The following is a 20,988-nucleotide window of genomic DNA, read 5'->3' on the forward strand; positions in this document are numbered from 1 at the left end:
TGGGGAGGGCTGCAGGCCAGAAAGCTCTTCTGATTTTTCCACCTTTCTGGTTGGTTGAACAATGTTACTGTCTCCCCTGCACAGCCCCCACCATACCCCTCCTGCAGCCGCCACCCTGAACCCCCCCTCCCCTGCTGGGGGAGGCACAGGCCAGCTGCGTGGCGCTGAACTAAGCGGTGAAGGGGGTAAAAACACCAAGAGTACTTTACTGTGTGCCTTTACAAGTGAGCAGGTGGTACATGCAAGTGCTCACTGTACTTCTTAACTGTTTAATATCTTCATCAATGACACAGACAGTAGGACTGAGTGCACCCCCAGCAAGTTTGCAGACAGCACCAAGATGAGTGGTGCAGTTGACACGCCTGAGGGACGAGATGCCATCCACAGGGACCTGGACAGGCTCGAGAAGTGGGCCCGTGTGAACCTCATGGGGTTCAACAAGAAGTGCAGGGTCCTCTACCTGGGCCGGGGTAATCCCCAGTATCGATACAGGCTGGGAGACAACGGAATCGACAGCAGCACTGAGGGGAAGCAACGGCCGTTGGGCCCCGCCCCTCGCCGCGGCCGCCGGAAGGGGCGGGGCGAGCGGCCGGAAGCGGCGGCGCCGCGGTTACGGCGGCTGCGGAGCGAGGGTGATGCTGGCGGCGGGGCGCCGGGTGGCCTGCGCCGTCTCCGGCGGGGTGGACAGCGCCGTGGCCGCCCTGCTGCTGCGCCGCCGAGGTGAGTGAGGGCGGCGGGGCCGGGCGCTGCCCTCCGCTCGCGCTGCGGGGGCTTCCCGATACCTCACGGTGCCCTCTGGGCCTTCTCTCGGCCCTCCTGCCCGGCTGTTCTCCGCGCTGCTGAGACCGGCCGGTGGAAAAGCCTCACCTCGGGCAAGGCCCCTCGGGGGGCGGCAGGCAGTGAGGGGCAGAGGAGGAGATGGGAGGAACTCGGAGCTATGAAATATCGTCCTGTTAGGTTGCCAGAAGAGCTCGTTTTTATGTTGGCTATAGAAAAAAAAAAATCATACAAGAAGCGTACTATAAAACTTAACAGGTTGCTTGCTCAGTACAGGACTGCTCACGTCTTCTGAAAGCAGCAGTTACTCTTGCAAGTCTTGAAAAACAGTTTTGGGGTCGAGGCTGTAGGATTTTCCCTTTATAAGTCATTCTTACCTTCGTTTCATAGGCTACCAGGTGACAGGTGTCTTTATGAAGAACTGGGACCCTCTGGATGAACAAGGAGCTTGCTCCATTGACAGAGATTGCGAAGATGCATACCGGGTTTGTCAGAAGCTTGATATTCCTTTTCACCAGGTTTCCTACGTGAAAGAATACTGGAATGAAGTATTCAGGTAGAAACACGTCTAAAATAGATGATCTTTCAGTATATTAGTGTAGTAGTGTGTTATTATGAAAAGTAAAGATGGACAGATAATGGGAAATGGCAATTTCTTGCAGTATTATCAGTGCTAAGAGAAAGTACTGAAGCCTATTTAAGTCCAGAATTTATATGTTGGTTTTAATATGTTTCTTATGTTTTAGATTTATGGGAGATTTCTCTCTAGGTATTATGAGCGTGTAGCAATTGCTCTGTTGGGCCTCATTTCTTCTGCTGAGCAGATACTGGCCCAACCTTATTGCAACCTGAGAAAAAAATGTTTAATGGGTTGCTATTATTATCTTTGCATGTAATTTATGTATTGCGTTTTACATTAATATATACTGAATTCAGTTTACCACAAGGTGATCATGAACTAGCCTTACTTCTTTAAACTTCTAACAAATTTGAAACTGTTCTCTAAAGAGGGTGTTCAGATTTTCTGTGAATTTGTTCCACTTTAAGGGAAGAAAGTTCTGCATAGGAAAAGCTGAGAGTTTTTCTTAGGAGACAGGAGAAGAAGGATATAACAACATAATTTCTCTTTATGCACTCAACTTGAGTATGTAAAAGTTGTTCCCTGATCTTCATCACCCCCCTTTAAGTAGTGCTGTTGTTAGTCTCTGTCTTAGAAGGAACTGAGGATAACCCAGTCACACTACTTCTACTTCATGTTGAAGTGACATCAAGTTGAGCATTAAACTTTTGTACAGTCAGTGAAGAAAGCAGCCCTGTTCTGGGAAAGTTCACTCCGTTTTCTCCTCCTAGTGTGAGAGAATGAATAAATGTTATCAAAACTCTTGAGGGGTGTGGGGTGTCTGTAAATGACACTGAATCAAAGATCATAGAACATCAGCTTTTGTCTTGCTTCTCATCATTTATTAGTACAGTGTTCAGAAACAGTCTGTTGCAAGTGTCTGGGTTTGTTTCAAAATCCTTTTTAATTTGCTGTCATCTCTGACTTTGAATTTACTTATACTCTGGACCTCTCTTTAAAGGGTTATTTATCACAGCCCACCTTTTATCAAGGGAACTCTTCCAGGTCTTCTCTTTCCCATGGTTTGTGCAAAGTCTGTTTCAGACCTTTACGTCAGAGATTCAGCAGGCATCCTTCATTGCCTTTTCTCTGGTTCTGCGCTTAAGTTCAAAACTTCAAGTAATGTGAGCTTGGCTTTATGATGAGTCTTTTATAAAGCTTCCAGCGTACTCTTGCAGTATTTACAAAGGAGTATTGTGTTATCGTAAGAGTACAGTGTGGAGGCAGCTCTGGGTAGACCCAGGTGATTTAATTATTAGTATGAATTGTTGAATTCAGAACTGTTAGAAAGGAGTTAGACAAAATAAAAGATATGTTGCTTTATTTTCTGTTTATGTATGTAAGGTATAACTCGGTAAGAAAGAAGCAATTAATTTTGTTTCAGATAGTCTAAAGTAAAACCAAATACTAGGGTTGGTGGTGTTCTTTTAAATCCAGTCTATGCCCTCAGTTCCTCTTGACTACTGGGGACAAGCCAAATAATGCAGTGATCAGACCTTTTGATATCTCAGTGCATCACTGTATGCTGGTTTAATTTCATTAGTTGTTATTTCAGTGTTTTCAAGCAAATAATGCAAGCACTTTAATTATGTGACAGTGTAAAACTGCAACGTGACTTTGAGAAACTACCTGAATTTCTTGAAGGGAAAAAAAAAAAGACAGGAAAAAATCTCTATAAAATTAAGGCTTATGACTGCTTATAGTGGTATTATTGCAGATTAAGTTATTGTCTATTCAGCTGAGACACAGTAACTCCTGGGGTGTACTCCAGTGCACTGTCTCTTTGAAAAGTTAAAGAAGGTTGTATAATTCTGCAAGTAAGTATTTCATAAGAGTTGAGTAGGATGTGCACAGTGGCCAGCCGTGTCTCCCTGAGGGAGTATTGATTTAATAAAACACGGTTAGAAGATCGTGAGTGATCATTTGACTATGTCCTCAGTGCACTTTGGAGAAAATCTTCCAAACATTGTTTTTCACAGGTTAAAATCTAATGGACTTTTTATTTCTTACATAAAGTGCTTAGTATGACTGGGTCTCAAGTTCTCATGTTTAAACAGATCATTAGGTCTTGGATAGTATTATTCAGTGTTAATAACATTGATATACATTTGAATCTTTACTTTACAGTGACCTCTTAAAAGAGTATGAATTGGGAAGGACTCCTAATCCCGATATTGTGTGTAACAAGCACATCAAATTCAACTACTTTCTCCATTATGCTATGGATAACCTTGGTAAGGCATTTTCAAGTGTGTCAGTACAGAGCGTGTGCTGTGGAAATGCTTAAAGGATACAAACTCTTGAGAAGGTGGGGAAAAACATGAGTTCATATGCATGCCTAATTCACATATCTCTGTGTCAGTATTTCAGTATTTGCAAAGTATTTGGTTTTAAGTTTGCTTTTACAGGTAGAATCATAGAATGGTTCAAGTTGGAAAGGATGTTTAAAGGTCATCTATTCCAACCCCCCTGCTTTGGGCAGGGACATCTTCCATGAGATTAGGTTGCTCATATGTAGGAACAGATTTAACTCAGGGACATACATGGACCTGAGCATTAAGTTTTATGTTCTTAGGTGGTCCTTAAAGTACAAAAGCACGAGTGCTGGCGTGCTGATGAATAGTTTACATTATTTAAATAGCAGGAGTACAATTATTGTCAGTATAAGACTTCTCTGTAGGTTTTCTTTCTTCATTACTTTCTGCTTTTCTTACTGGATATTTATAATCCTTTTTTAAACTGTGAATTTCAAGTATGTGCCTTTGTGTTTTGTTTTTTTTATTTTTCTTGATAGGAGCAGATGCAATTGCTACTGGGCATTATGCTAGGACCTCTCTAGAGGATGAGGAGGTATTTCAACAGAAACACATTAAGACACCACAAAGGCTTTTCAGAAACCGTTTTGAAGTTAGAAATAGTAAGTGGTTTCTTCATTTCATATTTTCTCCTAGATATGAAAGAGAAGTTTAAAGTATATTTGGTGTCACAGAGTCAGGTAAGCTCGTTACCTTACACACAGTGATTACCATTTAAACCCCAACCTATGCAGAAGGTTGATTTTGCAAAACAGAGGATTTACATTACCAAAAATTACCCTGACTAGTCAAGTATTACATTTTCTGTTTTAAGAGTTCTAATCCAGGTGCAGAAGTAAGAACAGGCATTTCAGTAGTAATCAACATTCTGGAGGAGCTGTAATGTGGATTAAGGAGACAGTGCTATCTCCTATACCCTGGAGAAGTATTTCAAGAAATCTTTATCATGTATTTCCATGACTCACATAAAAACTTGGTTTTTTAAATGTTTCTTTTATTTTAGGGAATGTATTCTTTGGCTATTCAGTATATAGTATAACTAGAACTCGTCATGGGGATATGCTTAAGTGGAATTTTAGAATTAAGGCTTTGAAACAATGAAATTAATAACATTCTTTTGTACAGTAATTGGACTGTATATTATTTTACTGGAGAAAATCAGGTTCATATTCAGTAATTTGACTGTTCTGCCTATATACAAGCCTGTTTTTTCCAGGTAGGTCAAGGTTCTGCCTACACTGCAATTGGAAAGTGCAGGTGCAGCATGCGCAGACGTTTTTAAGGATACGATTCTCAGGTCTGCCAGTGGCTGTACAGGATCAGAGGTTCTCTTGTTATCAGTACCAAAGCCAGCTTGAGGAATGCTGTTTTGGGTATGTCTCTGCATGGCACTCTCACAGCTTGGACGGCAACGCAGAGATTTCCCAAATAGCTCTGCAGTGGGCCATAATGCAGGAAAGTAACTCAGATGAAGCTCTGATGTATAATGAGAAGCATGCTATACCCAAAGGGGAAGAAACTTGCAAACTACCTCTATGCAAAGCTGCCATTGTAATGCTTTGTGTTACAGTTTCCCCGCTTCCATTTGTTTGTTCTGGACTTAAAGGGGTTTATTTGTTTCTTTGTTCTAATTTTATTTCTGGAAAGTTGAAATGGTCCCAGCAGGACCAACGGTCTATCCTTGTGATAGACTTTGATTCACAGTTGTAGTATTTTGTGATGCTCTAAGCAGGCTTCCTGCCCTGTTACTGAGATTTTGTGTTACTAGTTGTGGCTGAACTACTAGCCTGTAGTTAGTGTTCGTTTGAGTTGAGAAACACATCAGTAGAGTTTGTACAACATTAGAGCTATTAGCTGTTAAAGAGAGTAGGCAGAACACAGCTGAAAAACTGTATCAATTTTATTTCATTTGGGCAATTAGAAGACTTCACCTATTTTACAGAAGAAAGTAAAACTCCTGATTATTTGGAATAACTCTGCTGATTGTTCAAATCGTTGATTTATAGCAGCGTGATTTTAGGGCAAAACTGAATAGGGTTTTTTGAAGAACAGTATACTCCCTGAGATGTTTGAATGTTCATTCTCTCATGTGAAATGTGAAAGTTACTTTTGTGTTTCATATTGTTGGTGTTCTTCCCAGTGACACACGCAGTAGTCTAATGGATGAGGCGGTGCAAGGCTTTGTAAGATTCTGTGTTGTACAAAATCACAGTCTTTCTAGATCTTTTTAGTGGTGAGAAAATACCCAAACGTTTTTAATTAGATTTTGAAAAAACTGAAAAACGCTGTCTTTAACATGTGTTTGGACTAAAATCAAAATGTTGATTGTCAAGCAAAACACTAAAAGAAGTTAAAGTATTAAAGGGGGTTATGTTTTCGTGCTTTATCTGTTCTTCACTTTGCAGCTGTGAAACTCCTTCAAGGGGCTGACCTCTTTAAGGACCAGACCTTCTTTCTCAGTCAGATCTCGCAGGATGCTTTGAGGAAAACCATTTTCCCTTTAGGGGATTTAACAAAAAGTTTTGTAAAGAAGATAGCAGCAGAACATGACCTTCATCATGTGCTAAAGAAAAAAGAGGCATGGTAACACTTAAACTCTCTTGATTTGTATTTCTCTCTAAAATAGACTTTCCTGAGCTTTTTGAACTTTAATCTGTGATAACTTGGTTGTTTGTGAGCACCATAATAGACTAAGTTGAGAAGCCGTTCTATAGCTGTCTGCCTACTTAAAAGTACTTTTATGAGCTTGCGGTTAGTTATGTATTTTAGCTTTTTAGTCTGCTGTTGTATCTCAGAAGAACTAAGGTGAAGGTGAATGTGTTAGGATGCTGTGAGCCTTAAGGAGAGTATTCTCTAGTACAGCAGGTGAGAAGCCTTTGAGCTTTATTTTCCATAGCTATTAAAGGCTTCCTCACTGATATTGTTTTTCAGTATGTCTTTATAGATATTGGATCATACTGTTTTCCAATTACTTTTTTAAAAAAAATACGTTCTGTTTCCCTGTCTGATAAATAATACTTCATGATTTGATCTTAAAAAAATGATGCAGGCAACAATTGTATTGCTGATGGTGTCTTGATTGCTTTGAATGTTTATATTCATGTACCATAAATGGTTGTTTGAAGGATGTAGGCAGTAACTGAATGGAAAAGGAAAGCCTATTTGTTTATGAAAGTTTTTTTTCCAAGAGATGTATACCTTTACTATATTGTTTATGTTAGTTTTATACTTTAATCTGAAAGAAACTTGTGGTTTTAATATACATGCAATGTAGTTACCAAGGTTAATGCATTTATTTATTGAACATGTGTTCTATTTCTTTTTATTTTTCTTCTGTGCTTAGGGCTGTCACTGATACTGTATAGAGTTAGTTTACCTAGTTTACTTATGCTGGAGCAGATGTGGTTTTGTTTATTTTATGAGATGCCTGGAATAGTTTGGGATACATAGTGGGGGAAAAAAATATCCATCTTGTACAAATTATTAATAGACATTATTTCAAATGTTTTTCTCTGCTTTTATGGATTCAATACCACATTCCTTTTCAGAGTATGGGAGTCTGTTTCATTGGTGAAAGAAACTTTGAAAATTTCCTTCTTGAGGTGAGCAACATTAAATCGATGACAATCTTTATGTTCTGTTCTGCTTTTGAGTAGTAATTTATAACCCTGTCTACAGAAAAATCTCCAGCAGCTCATGGCCCACGTGAAGTAGCAATGTCCCGTCCCCCTTTGCAGTCCCAAGCCTACCCAGAATCTGATGCCAACAGCCTGCAGGAAGTATCTTGCCCTTCCACCAGTGAACAGTCAGTCACTTTCTATAGTAAAAGAAGTGCGTGAACTTGCACTCCTGTGCTTGCCAGGCTCTGGCAAGTGATTAGGATGTGAGAGGGGCAAATGTCTGAATCCCTGGCATAAGCGAGGATGGGGGGAGTGAAGCACAGAAATACTGCTGAGGGGGGCTGCCCTTCCTACTTTTCTCTCTAAAGCAGCATCAGGGAAGAGGCAGTAAGCTGTTTGGACAGAGTTTGCTTCTTGAAAAGTTGTTTTCCAACTTCAAGAGAACGTAGTGACAGAACCTGAAATAAAACAAAATAAAGTTTTTGGGGCCATCTTGTGACTTAAACAATCTCTTCCTATTTGGTAGTATTTAGAACCTCAACCAGGTAACTTTGTTTCCATTGAAGATAAGAAGGTGATGGGAACGCACAAAGGTAATTGGCTAACCCACCTTAATAACCACTTTTAGATAAATGGAACAATACTGCTTATATTTGGAGGGACAAATTTTGTGAAATTGCAAACCAGCAGGTTTTTCCTAGTTTGATAACTGAAACTTGCTTTATATGGTAGTAGAGCCTTGAACTACAACTGATTCTTGGTTATTCCGTGTTGCAAGGAACTAAATTATAACTATTAGGGTTACTATGATACTAAGTGGTTGTTAATTTAATTCTTTTGAAATGACCAGGCTTCAGTTCCAGATTCTTTACTACCTGAAGTTTGCATAAAAAATACACCATCCAGCTCAGTGATGCACAGTAGGACATCAGCAAACACGGGCAGCTTACCTTATCCTTTCCTTCTGTGTCCTTCCTTTGCTCTCCTCAGTTCTAGCTGCCAGAACTGACTTCCTCTCTCGGGTAATTTATTGAAGTAGGTTGCTCTGCTAGTACATAAAAGTAAGGGAAACTGCTAAGACTGAGTGGTAGTAAAACCACAAATTGAAGCTGAAGTACAGAAATGTTTGTCTTTTAGAAACCCTAAGAATACCACAATTGAAATGGATTAGTTTGAAATCATGTGCTTCAGGTACAGATGAAAACTTTCAAGTAGATGTTAGTTTAGTTTGTAATTGGCATACTTCTCTAAGGCAACTTGACTTGTTATTCTTTGTTTAGTGGTAAAGTTTTGGGGAAATGATTTTAACATATTTTTCTGAAAGTAAAAGGTTAAAGGTTGCTAGCAGCATTGCTTTTTTGTATTTCTTTAGGTTGGTTCCTCTACACAATAGGGCAGAGGGCTAGACTAGCAGGCCTGAAGGATGCTTGGTTCATTGTAGACAAAGATGTCAGCACTGGAGATGTCTTTGTGGTGAGTTAATTAACACTGGTATTGCAAATGACTAATGCAAGCGTTTTGTGACTCCTGCTATATGGAATGTGATTCTAACCTGGGCAGAATTCTGGGCTTTGCTCTTGTGGGAAACAAGAATCAACTGGTGCAGCATCAGTAGATTTGAAACATCGTGTCAAAACTGGCTTTTCTTGAGTAGTAGCAGTTTTCTTGGCATAGAACTTTTCCAAACAAGGGGCAAATACTGAAAAGAATCAGTGAATCTACCAAGCTTTCATTTTCTACTCTAAAACATGAGGTTTTTATTGTAGTTATTATGACACAGTATATAAAATATGTATTATCTTGTTTTACTATGTGTTGCTACTTCCTTTTCCTCGTAAAAGAAGTAGTAGCCAGTAATTCAGTGTTATCATTTTGAAAACTGAGGCAGAATATATATGATACTGTGAATCGTCAGTGTCTTAATGACTAATCATATGAGCTGACTGGGAGTTCTGCGGCTTGCTAGCATTGTTAATGTTTCTTGCTGTTCATGTAGTTGTTACTGTTATTTGACACTGATGTGATTATAATGAGGTGTTCTGCTACTTGATGTGCCTGGGGGGAAAAATCATAACCAAATGAGAGTTGAGAGGAAACAGGCAGGACCACGAAGAATTTGCTTTATGCCCTACAGTAAGGTTGTGTCTGTGCAACACCTTTGTCAAGGGGGTATTGAATTGAGAAATTGGAGAAGAGGAAGGTGGCATCTTGTTGAGGCAGAATAAGGAGGGCAGTAGACACCTGAACTCAGCCTGAAGAAGGCAGAAATATGATTGGAGAAGAAAGAACACAAGAAGTGGCATGACTCTGAGATGTAAAAGACTGACAAATAATTCAGGCTTGCTTTAGCCTAATTTTTTCATTAAAGGCTTCCACCTGGAGGCTGATTAGGTGCTAATAAATGCTTGCTTTCTTACGCATTTTGCCTTCATTTTGATATGGCTTGATGCTGCTTCTCTATTTCATGCTTTACTTCACAAGCTACATGCTCTCTGGTAAAAATATCAACGTTAAATAAACCTTTTATCTTAAGGCACCATCAACAGATCATCCTGCTCTGTACAGAGACCTGTTGCGGACAAACCGAGTGCACTGGATAGCAGAGGAACCTCCTGCAGAGCTTGTTAGAGATAAGATGATGGAATGTCATTTCAGGTTTCGGCACCAGATGTCACTGGGTAATCCAACCTTGTTTTGTTTTACTCAGTTTGTGAAACCGTGGTAGTGTGTTCAATGTAGTTTTGCAGAAACGGTTGAAATGTTTTGGCTTACCTTTCTGTTTCTGTGGTGTCTCTATAAAACAACTCTGTGCAGTAGTATCTTGACGTACATCTGTTTAACCTAGTGATCAAAGTTTTTCTTTTTTAATGTGAACATAAGGATTAACTGGCAGGTGTTTGGCCATTTTCTGCTCTAGTGCCCTGTGTGCTGACTCTAAACCAAGATGGGAGTGTGTGGGTGACGCTGGTGAAGCCAGCAAGAGCTATCACACCTGGGCAGGTATGTTATTAGAAGTGATTTTCTTTCCTTTTTTGTGTTTTGGCTTATCTGGCTAATAAAACAGAGTAGTGTTTTTATTAGCTGGAGGAAAAGAGTTAACTTACTTGCACCTGAGAGCAGTAAGCTCTATTTTGACTATTCGTAACTATTTTGAAGGAGATTGTTTCTAGTTTTAAATAGTTTGTTGTTATCCATATCATCTGAGAAGCTGGCTTACAAGTTTTAGAAATACATGAAAGCATCTCTGGCAATCAGTTGTATGTGCAGAAATGGGATCAGTTGTTCTCTTCAAAAAACCCGACCTCATTAGTTTGGTGATTGGCTGCTTAATATGTTTTTAGTGTTCAAATCTGTTTAATGAGGATCTGCGTCCAGTGAATTTCGTTGTCCCAGAACAGTACTGAGAAGGCGTACTGCGTAGTGATGCCTTTTAACACTGCTAAGATAATAGTACTCCATCACATCATGAACCAGTGGTTCTCAAACATTTTCTGCATGCCCTCTCCCAGTATACTTTCTACCCTTCCTCCCTAAAACTTAGGGGCCCGTGGGACACATCAGAAGGCAAATTGTCTGAGGACTATTTGTAACGGAGAGAGAGAGAGATGCACTAAAGCGATCTGAGCTGAGAAGATGAAGTTCACGATGGAATTTCCTCTAACATGCTTATATTTACACTCATGTGAGCCAACAGATCCTGTTTTTTTCCTTTTTTGATTTTCTTTTTTGTTTAGATTTGGTCAGAACAGATATAAATCAATACACTCCCAGTCCAGCAGGTCTTGCACAGCCTGCAGTTGCTCACCATGCCGTGTTCAGCTGCTGAGAAGTCTCTCCCTGTGTTTATCTCCTAGTTTGCCGTGTTCTACAAGGGTGACGAGTGCTTGGGTAGTGGGAAGATCCTAAGGATGGGCCCATCAGTGTATACCATGCAACAGGGCAAAAACCGAGAGGAAGGTCCAAAGAAGGAAGAGATTGACAAGATAGAACCAGTAACATAACACATGGGTTTATGTATTGGAGGACTTTGGAGAATTTGCTGCCTGAGAATAATAAAGACAATAATAAACATATTTTTTGTTGATCTGTATGTTTTAAAGGTCAGTTGGCCATTGAGTCCCAGCTCTTGACTGTTAGCACTGAACAGGTTTAAAACTGAAGCCAGTTTGGTACAATTTTATTGGACTGGATGGTGATATTTATGTTAATATGTATCAAGAGATGTCTTAAAGTTGTTCTGTAATAGTAGTTACACATACAAGCATTTTAATATAAAAATGATGTCTGAAATCATAAATCTATCTTTTGTGCATAAATGAAATATGTTTTTTTCTTACTTGAAGATACCTGTCCCTAGGTAAAGAACATATGTTGTTTTACAGTAAATGCATGTTTGTGCTTTGAACTCTGGAAAAGGACTGAATGATATTTAAGTTCAGCATTTTGAATGAACTCTGAGCAACAGATATTTATTTTTAACTTTATATAATTTTATAAGAAATGCTTTACATTCTTAAGCTGTATTAAGTAGCGGTTTTCAGATGTTTACCTAATGCAGAATTACAAATCTAGGGGCTTACAAACAGTCTTGATTGTTACATTTTTTCACACAAGTGACTATTTCTTTAACTGCTGAGGGCAGAGGCTGGTTTGTCTTCTGGAGAAGAGAATGCATTGTTGTGCTTCAGAAAAATGCAAGTTCCTATACATTTCCTTATTATGTAGCTAACTTAATATAGACCAGGTAATAGTTGTATCTTGCCATGTGTCAAAATGGAGAGGTATTAGGAAGAGCAGAATACCCCTGTTGAAATTATCCAAGATTATAAGGATTGGGTGCATATTGAGGACTCCCTAAGCTTATAAAATTACAATAAGTCAACAAAAATTCCTGTCTTTCAACACGGTAGTAGAAGGTGACTGTCCCTAAGTACAGCTGTGCAGGAGCAGGACTTTCCAGATGGGTGTAGATTTTTGAGATTTGCATCCAGTTTGGGAGGTAGGAAAGCTGTACCCTGAATAGATCTTTTCAGCAGATCTGAAGGCTTGGATTACACGTACATCCTTTTCTGTTGTCTTAGTATCTTCTAAGAATTCCTTTTATTTATTCTGTTAAGGAAAAGGTAGTCTCCTTTCTTCAAAGTATGGAAGTAAAAGGGGGAGAAAACACTCTTCAGTGTCTGCCTGTTAGTCTGGCAAAGTTGAGCACACAGTTCAGGGAGCCCTGTGGAAAAAATCTTGATTGTTAAAATCTTACGTATTTGTTTGACGTTACAGTAGATCTGCTTGAGAGGGGAAAAAAGCCATCCTTTATCACCGGTGCCAAAATCAGTTCAATTTCAAAGTGTGTCTTCAGAGTGTCTATCCATGTACAGGTTAACTGTAAAGACTATTCATGCTTCACGTCAGCTCCTGATTTGTCTTAGGTTAGTCGTGTTATGGGTCCTGGTCATGACTTTATGTGGTTTCCCTAATGTTTTCTTTATCTTTCCTGAAACTTCAGTCTATGCAAAATATGGAATTAATTACTAAGGAGTTAATGCTCCATGTTGTCCTCATTTGAGTTTTCCAGTAAACGTCCCAATTAAAACCTTCACAAGTGTTTCGTATTATATTAGTGTAATTTTTATTATTAATCTCACAACGCTCTAAAGTATATTTGTTGTTTAATACTGTACTGGTTAGAGGTAGGTTCAAGAGGACATGAAAAAGGACATAGCCGTTTCTGTGTCTTCAAAATTCACTTTCTTTTAAAATTCGTGGAATTGCAGATGTTGGCAAGGACCTCTGGAGTCACAGTTAACATTCCTTATTCTTCAAAAGAATGCGAGTTACTGGTTTTTAAATTCCTAAAGTTGCTCAGTTGGTACTGTTGGGGTTGGCACCACCTGGAAATGGAAGTCAGATCTTTAGAGTTGGTAAATGGCTGCAGACCCGGTGATAGCCAAGCTGGTAATTTCGTTTAGTTCTGTTTGACACTAGTAGTCTCCAACCATCAACATTTCTCTTGTATAATGAGTCCTTACCTCCTTTTCACTTTCCTGTTTCTACCAGGTAGTGTTTCCCTTTCTATGTGCCTCCAAGTATTTCAATGGGCTTTTGGCTCTAAAACTCAAAAATTTAGCTATTGCATAGCCACCTGTGACCCCCGGGCGTATTCAAGTGTTCACAAGGCAAGTTCTCAGAGCTGCCTGAAAATATCTGCTTCTGGGCCTACTCAAACCCGCTGAAATCACATCAGCCCGGGGACACTGAGGTACCGAACTCTGCTTGGAGCTCAGGTTGCAGGAGCCGAGATCCATTCAACTGGTTCCCATTGTCCTGGTTTTAAACTCACTTGTTCTTAGACAGTCTTTTGAACCTGCTCTGAAGAAGTTTTCTAGGCAAAGAAACTGTAGGCTTTGCAAATACTTTCAGAACAACAAAAAAATCCCACAATAATTTTGATAGATTTGCTATTTTTTTGCAAGAAAAGTTTTTCGGGGTGTGAGAGTTACACCAGTGATGGGGTGGAGCTGCTGGTTGGTTTGGCCCTACTTTACTGCCTGGGCACAGCGTTGCTGGCCAAAAGCACAGTGAGAAAGCACCTCGCTCCAGGGGATGGATGGCTCGTTCAAGCAGGGGACATGTTTCCCCGTGACCTGAATGTGCTTCCTTAACCTTTGAAGAGAAAAGGACTTTTTTCACCCTTCCTCAGCTCACATTTTATAAATCCCATTCTGAAGACAGATGCTCCCCGTGCGTTTTCTCTGGGAAGGCTTTGCCACTGGGCTGCGGGTACGATGCCAGGTGCATCCTGAGCTCGGGGGACTCGGTGCTCACTTGGCTACGGCACAGTCGGTGCAGAAGTCATAAGTGTTTTTAACATCGTTATGGTGAATTTAGGAGTTCTGGCAATGAGCCCCCAGGTTTGCTGAGAGGCGCTGAGCTGGTGCCTTATAGCAAGAAAGTTCAGCCACTGCTGCTTGTGCGTAGCTGGCACAGGGTACAATGCACATCTGCTGCAGCTCCCATAGGATGGAAGCTTTTTAACAAATGCTCCACTTCCCTCTTGTCCTTTAAGCATCCTTAAAATTGGATACAGCAACAATCCAGGATGGCTAATGCAGAAAATTCATAAGCTAACATGCTGCTCTTTGGTGGAAGCCTCTCTAGCAGTGGTCTTAATTCACTTTTGAGACCCAGGGACTTTGATTTTATCATCAGAGCTGAACCTCACCGTTCTTCTGAAGAAACCTCATCCGAGGAAGAGGTGAGTATGGATGGTGTTTGTTTAGTAGAGACTCATTGTCTGAGAAGGATGGCCGCTTCTTGGCTTCAGTGCAGCTCAACCTCTTGCTGTGATGATGACCTTTGACGTGACAAAGCATTTGCTGCTATTGCTCCCAGTGACTCCCACTGCACTGCTGGGAGCTAGGAACTAGTAGGCATTTATGAAATCCAAATTGCAAATAGCTTCTTGCATGGGATGCTTTACAACAGGTTGCACATGCTTAGCGATGTGAAGCTTGCATGTTTAAAAGAGCATTTCCAAATAGCTTGTACTGTTCAGAGGGGGATGGTACGTTCTTTCCATCCCATGTGTTTCTCCTGGGTAAGGGTCTTAACTACTGTCCTCCTGCGTGAGATCCTTGCTCCTCTCATACGTAGGGTCTCTGGCAAGGGGAATTTTATCCTGTCCTGCACAGGGACACAGCTTCTCATGGGAGTCTGGCAGAGCAGCCTACAGAGGCACAGTTCTACCGCTAGATCTGGCTCTTACATGCAAGATGAGCAGCACCGTCACCATTTCTGACTGCGTTTGTAAAGAAGATGATAGTTTCAGTAACACAAGTCCCACCCAGCCCATAAAATCATGGAATACCAGGTTGGATGGGACCTCAAGGATCACTTTGTCCAACTTTTCTTGGCAAAAGCATGGTAGTGTTGAGAGTGGTGCCTGAATCCCATGGTCCAGCCTGCCCTGAGGCTTGCAGCCCAGCCTAGACCATCTCCAAACAGTTGTGAAAATGCGTGAGGGCACAGCTGTAACAGCCTGGAAACTGGGAGGTAAAAGAGCGAGGTGAGAGCAGAGGTCGGTGCCAAGGGTCGGGGAGCCATGCTCCTCACGAGGGACCATCACTGACACCATCCCCTATGCAGCCTTTGCCAAGGCTCAAATTTGGCCAACGTTTGGCTTCAACTGGGTAAGAGCAGTTTGACTGGCGGGTGAATTTTCTTTTTTTTCTCTACTGCAGAAGATTAGCATTGACATGCTTTTAAAAAAGATATTGGCTTTTCACTTTTTTTGTCATTTTTCTCCCACTTTGGGGAACAAATTGCAAGCAGTTGATTTTACTTTCAAGTTGTCATTAAGCTTCTGAGGTCTTGAAATACTTGGTTTTAAAGATTCAAGGGAATAATTATTTAAAAAAAAAAAAAAGGTCTTTTCCATTTTAAAGTAGAGAACATGATAGCAAGGGTTGGAGCATATAACTGAAAAACCCCAACTCATGTCAGCTCAGGGCTGGGATGGGATTGAAATCTCTGTTGTACCCTGTGAACATGGTTGGAACCTGTATTGCTGAGTGTATAATGTCTGAAAAATCACACTCCAAGTGCCGTTTTATTCCAAAAGTGCTTGTGTAAATCCTGTCTTAATTGCTGTCCTGGTTTCGTTCTTTCTTGGCAGTGTTCCTGCCCCAGCTGATCCTGCAGAGCTGGAGGACAGGGCTGTCCCCCATGCAAGGATTGTCCTCTGGTGCTGCTTTCACCTGGATGGTGTCTTTGGAGAGGTGACACTTCGCGTTGCGAAGGGTTTCAGTCACATCGCGGCGGCTCAGTGTTTACGGTCCGGCAGTAAAAGCATCAGCTCTTAGTGTTCGCGTTGGCTTGTAGGGCTGAAAGAACCTTTCATCCTCCCGCTTCAAAATTAAATGTTCACGTGCTTTCTCTCTGTAGCTGCAAATCACGGGGAACAAACCTGATGTTGGTTTTATGAAGCCTTTTTTTTTTTTTTTTTCCTTTTAAGAACAGATCTGTCTTTTCAGCATACTTATAAGCAAAAAAATAACAGTTTTTTGGATGCAACATTTAAGTTTGTATGTATACACGTTGCCATTTAGCCTCTGTGGACAAGGCTGAGCCCTCAGGAGCTGGGAGGTGACTGTGCGCAGCCACCTGTGCTGACTCACCCCCGCAGGTAATGGGACGGGACCCGAGTGAAGATTCCCAGTGCAGCCCCCACTCCCTGGATTTCAGGGTCGTGCCGTTTCAGAGTCAAGGATACTACTTCCCCTTCCACCTTTATTCCCAAACTTGAATTCTCAAATCTCTCTTTGTCCAAAAAACCCCATTCAGCTTGGAGACTTCAGCACAGGAAGGTCTGGCGAGGGTCTCTGCGGTCCCTTCTTTACATGGGGAAGCTGTTGGGTATTGCAGCCAGGGACGGCAGAACAAGCTGCAGAGGGATCTCGGAGTCAGGCCGTGGAAGGACGCAGCAGCGTCTGTTCTGCAGTGATGCCTTCTTCAAGCTGGATCCCCTTTAGAAGATGGAGCACATAATATGGAGGGTGCGCAGCAAAGCAAGTCTCCTGGTTGCTCTCCACAAGCATGTGACTCCCTTATCAGTCACGTTTATGGTACTGTCCAAATTAAAAAAAAAAAAGGCCGAGATTTCACCACAGCTGTAGACCAGTCTCAGTGGGAACTGCCACCAGAGGTAAAGCCCTTCCATCTCCTGCTTGCTGGTCCTGATACTAATGAGTGTTTCTTCAGCTTCTTCAGACATATGGTGAGCTGGAAGACAGGAAGAAGCTTCTGAAGGCAAGAGGCTGTTCACGGGAAGGGGGCAAACGTGAAAAGCTGATGTGGAGCGAGGGTCCCCAACTGGGGAGGTTGGAGCCGCTGATCAGAGATCAGGTAAGGATGACCACAGGTCAGAGAAAGTCAGGTTGAAACTGCAGATTTCTCTGAATGCCTTAAATGCTGGTTTCTTTAAATACATCCAGATATTGTTTAATTTCTCCAAGCAAAGAAGACCAACAGCCCTGACAACTACCAAGGCCAACCCCCTCCCAAATCCAAACAGGTAAGCAAACAAAAAAGATTTGTTTTCCATGCAAGAAACAGGGAGAAAAGGGGATGAGGAGATGGGTACTGGACACCTGGACTGGGAAACGTGGGTGTTATGAGCATCATGGTAGCATGCACAATTGGGAGATGATGATGATGGCAGGTGAAGAGGATGTCCCACTGATGAGGAACGTGCAACCATGCACGGTTTATGATTAGCATTTTAAAAATGCTTCCTCTGTATTTATATGCATTTCACAGAATCACAGAATGGTCAGGGTTGGAAGGGACCTCTGGAGATCATCTAGTCCAACCCCCCTGCCAGAACAGGGTCACCTACAGCAAGTTGCACAGGGCGGCGTCCAGGCGGGTTTTGAATGCTTCCAGAGCAGGAGACTCCACCACCTCTCTGGGCAGCCTGTGCCAGTGCTCTGCCACCCTCAAAGTACAGAAGTTCCTCCTCATGTATAGATGGAACTTCCTATGTTCAAATTTGCTTGCTTTAATGAATTAAACACCATGAAATTATCCATCATAAATGCGATAATCGCCCCAACGCGGCGCGCTGGGATGATGCAGTGCAGCAGCATGCTGTTCCCAGCTTGAGCACCAGGAGGCACCAGGGCATCACGTTCATCCCTCCCAGGCCTGCACGCCTCAGCCTTGGGAAGCGGTGGCTATAGGAACAGCAATTACCGCACCCATAATTGTGAAGTTTTCCCCTTTTTTTTTCGATTTTTTGCCGAGTCAACACATTGGAAGAATTTTCACTCGGTGGCTTTGCTCAAGGCAGGGGTAAAGACACACTGTCATTTCAGCACACCGATGAGCCGGCTGAGAAGCAGAAGTTTTTTAGAGCCCAACTCCCATCGGGGCTGGGCAGTGATCCGGGGCTGAGTCGGGCCCATGACAGCCCCAGCAGCAGGGCAAACACACGCTTTTTATTTAGAATTCAGGTCCTGCCTGTCCTCCGTCCCCTGCTCCGTGCTGTTCTGGTCGTTCGCTTTCATGGTCACTCTTAAACTTCATCTAGCTCTCGAATGGCCGGAGGTAAGAAGGAGATTTTATTTATGTATGTATTTATTTATTTATTTATTTATTTATTTTGAGAACTAGCACCAGATTCTCACACTTATTTGTGTGTGTGATGAGCCTGATGAACACTAACTTCTGGGTTTGGTTTGCTGAATCTCCAGGATCTTTTTCTTTTCTAAAGCATCTTGTGTTTTACTAAATGTATAGCATCAGCTAGAGAAACTTGAGAACAGAAAAAGTTAATGGACTCCTCATTCTATGCAATTTTACAGCATATAGAGTAATTTCTTCAATACAAAAGAGCTTCAGACTCACTCTGAAAGTTTTAATGTCCTAGAAACAATGAAATACATGGAGAGATTCCCCTTAATCAGACCCTACATGGAGAAATTAAAATTTCCCGGGGGGCTGCCCCACTCTGGACTTTGATAATTCAGTGGCACCGTTCCCATTCAGTAGCACCATCTTGTGAGGATGCTCCCAGGAAAACAGCAGCCCTGTAATTACAGCACATCAGTTCCTGTGGGGAAAAGCAACAGGAGATCCACTTCTAGCAAGAAGCTTTGTCAAGAGAAAAGTGACCCAACTGCTCCATCCTGGATTTCTCCAGTACTGCTGTGGAGGCTCGTGATGGAAATTGCACTGGTGCATTGTGTTCCTGCAGGGCTCCTCGGTCTGTGTCTCTGGGGTTGCAAGGAGCTGGATGTACTCTGCAAGCAATGTCGGTGACAGCCTTTACCTGGTGGTTCTGGTTGGCGGATGGGCCATCTGGGTTGTCCTGCCAAACTTCAAGTTGGACTCTTGGACAAATGGTGAATTACTCTTTTTCTTCTTTTGCTCTGAGAAAACCCCTAGGTAGGAAAGAGGAGACTCAGAGATATGTAGCATCGATTTGATGGGAGCTAGCTCTTTCATCCCTCTGTGCATCCAGTTCTCTTCTGATTTAATGAGATTTGGTTAGAACAGAGGTGAGAGGTTCACCCGCATCCTCTGGAACAGGGAAGACGTCCTGTGTGCTCCCCTCCCCTGGGGCAGGTGCTGTAGAGACTCCCCCTCTCTATCTCCCAGTCTGCTGCTTTCTCCAGGCTGATGGTGTGTCCAGCACAGCAGGAAAACCCTGGGCTATGCTCACCCCAACACAGGAGGAGAGACTGAGAAGTTTAGAACCAGCAAGGTAGCATTTCTTCTCTTATTTGAAGGACTTCAGGGAAGCCTGCATCTAAAAAAAAAGAGGAGGAGTAGCAGAGATCTCCTTGGCAATCTGTACGTCGCCAAGGCTGCGTCCCCAGCCCTGCTGCAGCTCCTGCCTGTGGCAAAGTGAGCGCAGCCGGTCTGGTATGGCTTCGTTACGCCGGATGAGGCTTTGTATAAAATTATAAACATCAAAGAAGGATGGATTATAAACATAAAAAGGACTGGTATACAAAACCCGAGATAACTAGATATGAGGCATCTGGTGGACTTCAGATCAGTGCTGGATTAAAGGTAGTTTTTATTTTCATCTAGTTACTTAAGGTGGGTTTTTCTACTGTGCACATATTTTCATCGATCATTCCTCTCTGGAAGTATGTGAAGGAGTCTACAGATTATGTCACACCAGCCAAAGGAACTCCGTTAGCAAATTTGCTATATGTAGTAAAACTGTGTGATCAATTTATTAAAAGTTTGAAAGGTTTCAGGCATGGCTTTTAAGTTGAGGATCAATTTATGTACTATTAGTACTTATTGCCATTGTAATACCTATAGAAATGAATCAGAATAGCCTACACTGGTTTTAAATATTAAAGAAGGTGTAAGGTTTTTACACTGAGCTAGTTTTACACCTTAGCTTTTAGGATGAAGAAGGTAGCACAAGAAAAATCCGTGTGAACTGGTCAGTAGCCAGGTGCTGAGCTTTATTTAAGCCATGTGGCCGTTTCACGGAGCAGAGACTGTCCTCATCTGGTGCGTCTCCTCCGCACTGCAATACAACAGCAGCACTTGAATTGCAGAAAAAGCAGGAGAATTTGCTCCGGAGAGGGGAGGATTTGAGACTGATGACTTTTAAGGTGGCTGCCCGAAAGTTACCTCCTTTCTGAATCCAGGGGTTGAGCATCACTGACAGATCAGAAGGAACACGTACATGCTAAGTGCAAAAGGTTGATCCCGGGACTCGGAGCAGGCAACTCTGCTCGTGTGCTGCTTGCCACAGCTATCTAACCCTTTAATTGCAATGGGAATCTGCCGTTACTCATCCCCGTAGCTAATGCACCTGTACTGAGCACCTGCCATGAAAATCCAGCCCAGTTTAGACAAGGTTCCTCTCCAGTTAGAGAGAGGCAGGTTTAACACAGACGGAGCTTGGAGCAAATCCCAAGGGATGCGGGGCATGGATCTGCATCACCCGCGGAGCCAAGCCAAACACTTTGGGAGAAACAGGAGTGCTCTGCTGCCGGTCTGCTCCAATGAGAGGAACCGGCATGTCCATAGACCTCTTTGGGGTCACCTCAGTTGCGATGGCACTGGCTCTGCCGCAGAGGGCTGCCTGCAGGGAAACCACGCGTGGGGCGGATGGCTACATGGTCAGCTG

General features: G+C 42.3%; 1 protein-coding gene across 3 annotated transcripts; it reads left to right on the plus strand.

Moving 5' to 3' along the window:
* Nucleotides 1-623: 623 nt before the first annotated feature.
* On the plus strand, nucleotides 624-12,909 carry TRMU (tRNA mitochondrial 2-thiouridylase). Of its 3 annotated transcripts, XR_014270090.1 has the most exons (12): nucleotides 624-720; nucleotides 1,168-1,333; nucleotides 3,524-3,630; nucleotides 4,191-4,313; nucleotides 6,117-6,289; nucleotides 7,260-7,313; nucleotides 7,858-7,924; nucleotides 8,704-8,804; nucleotides 9,865-10,009; nucleotides 10,249-10,331; nucleotides 10,873-11,013; nucleotides 11,186-11,306. XR_014270090.1 is itself a non-coding variant. In XM_082496000.1 (11 exons), the coding sequence occupies exons 1-11, from the start codon at nucleotides 636-638 to the stop codon at nucleotides 11,330-11,332; spliced, it is 1,251 nt and encodes a 416-aa protein (XP_082352126.1). In that variant the 5' UTR covers nucleotides 624-635; the 3' UTR covers nucleotides 11,333-12,909. The 3 variants fall into 3 exon arrangements, 2 of the variants coding, with proteins under 2 accessions (XP_082352126.1, XP_082352127.1); XM_082496000.1 differs by lacking the exon at nucleotides 10,873-11,013 and having other exon boundaries at nucleotides 11,186-12,909; XM_082496001.1 differs by having other exon boundaries at nucleotides 10,873-11,323.
* Nucleotides 12,910-20,988: the final 8,079 nt, after the last annotated feature.

The sequence above is a fragment of the Vanellus vanellus genome, assembly GCF_965231255.1.
Source record: "Vanellus vanellus genome assembly, chromosome: 1".
Classification (NCBI taxonomy): domain Eukaryota; kingdom Metazoa; phylum Chordata; class Aves; order Charadriiformes; family Charadriidae; genus Vanellus; species Vanellus vanellus.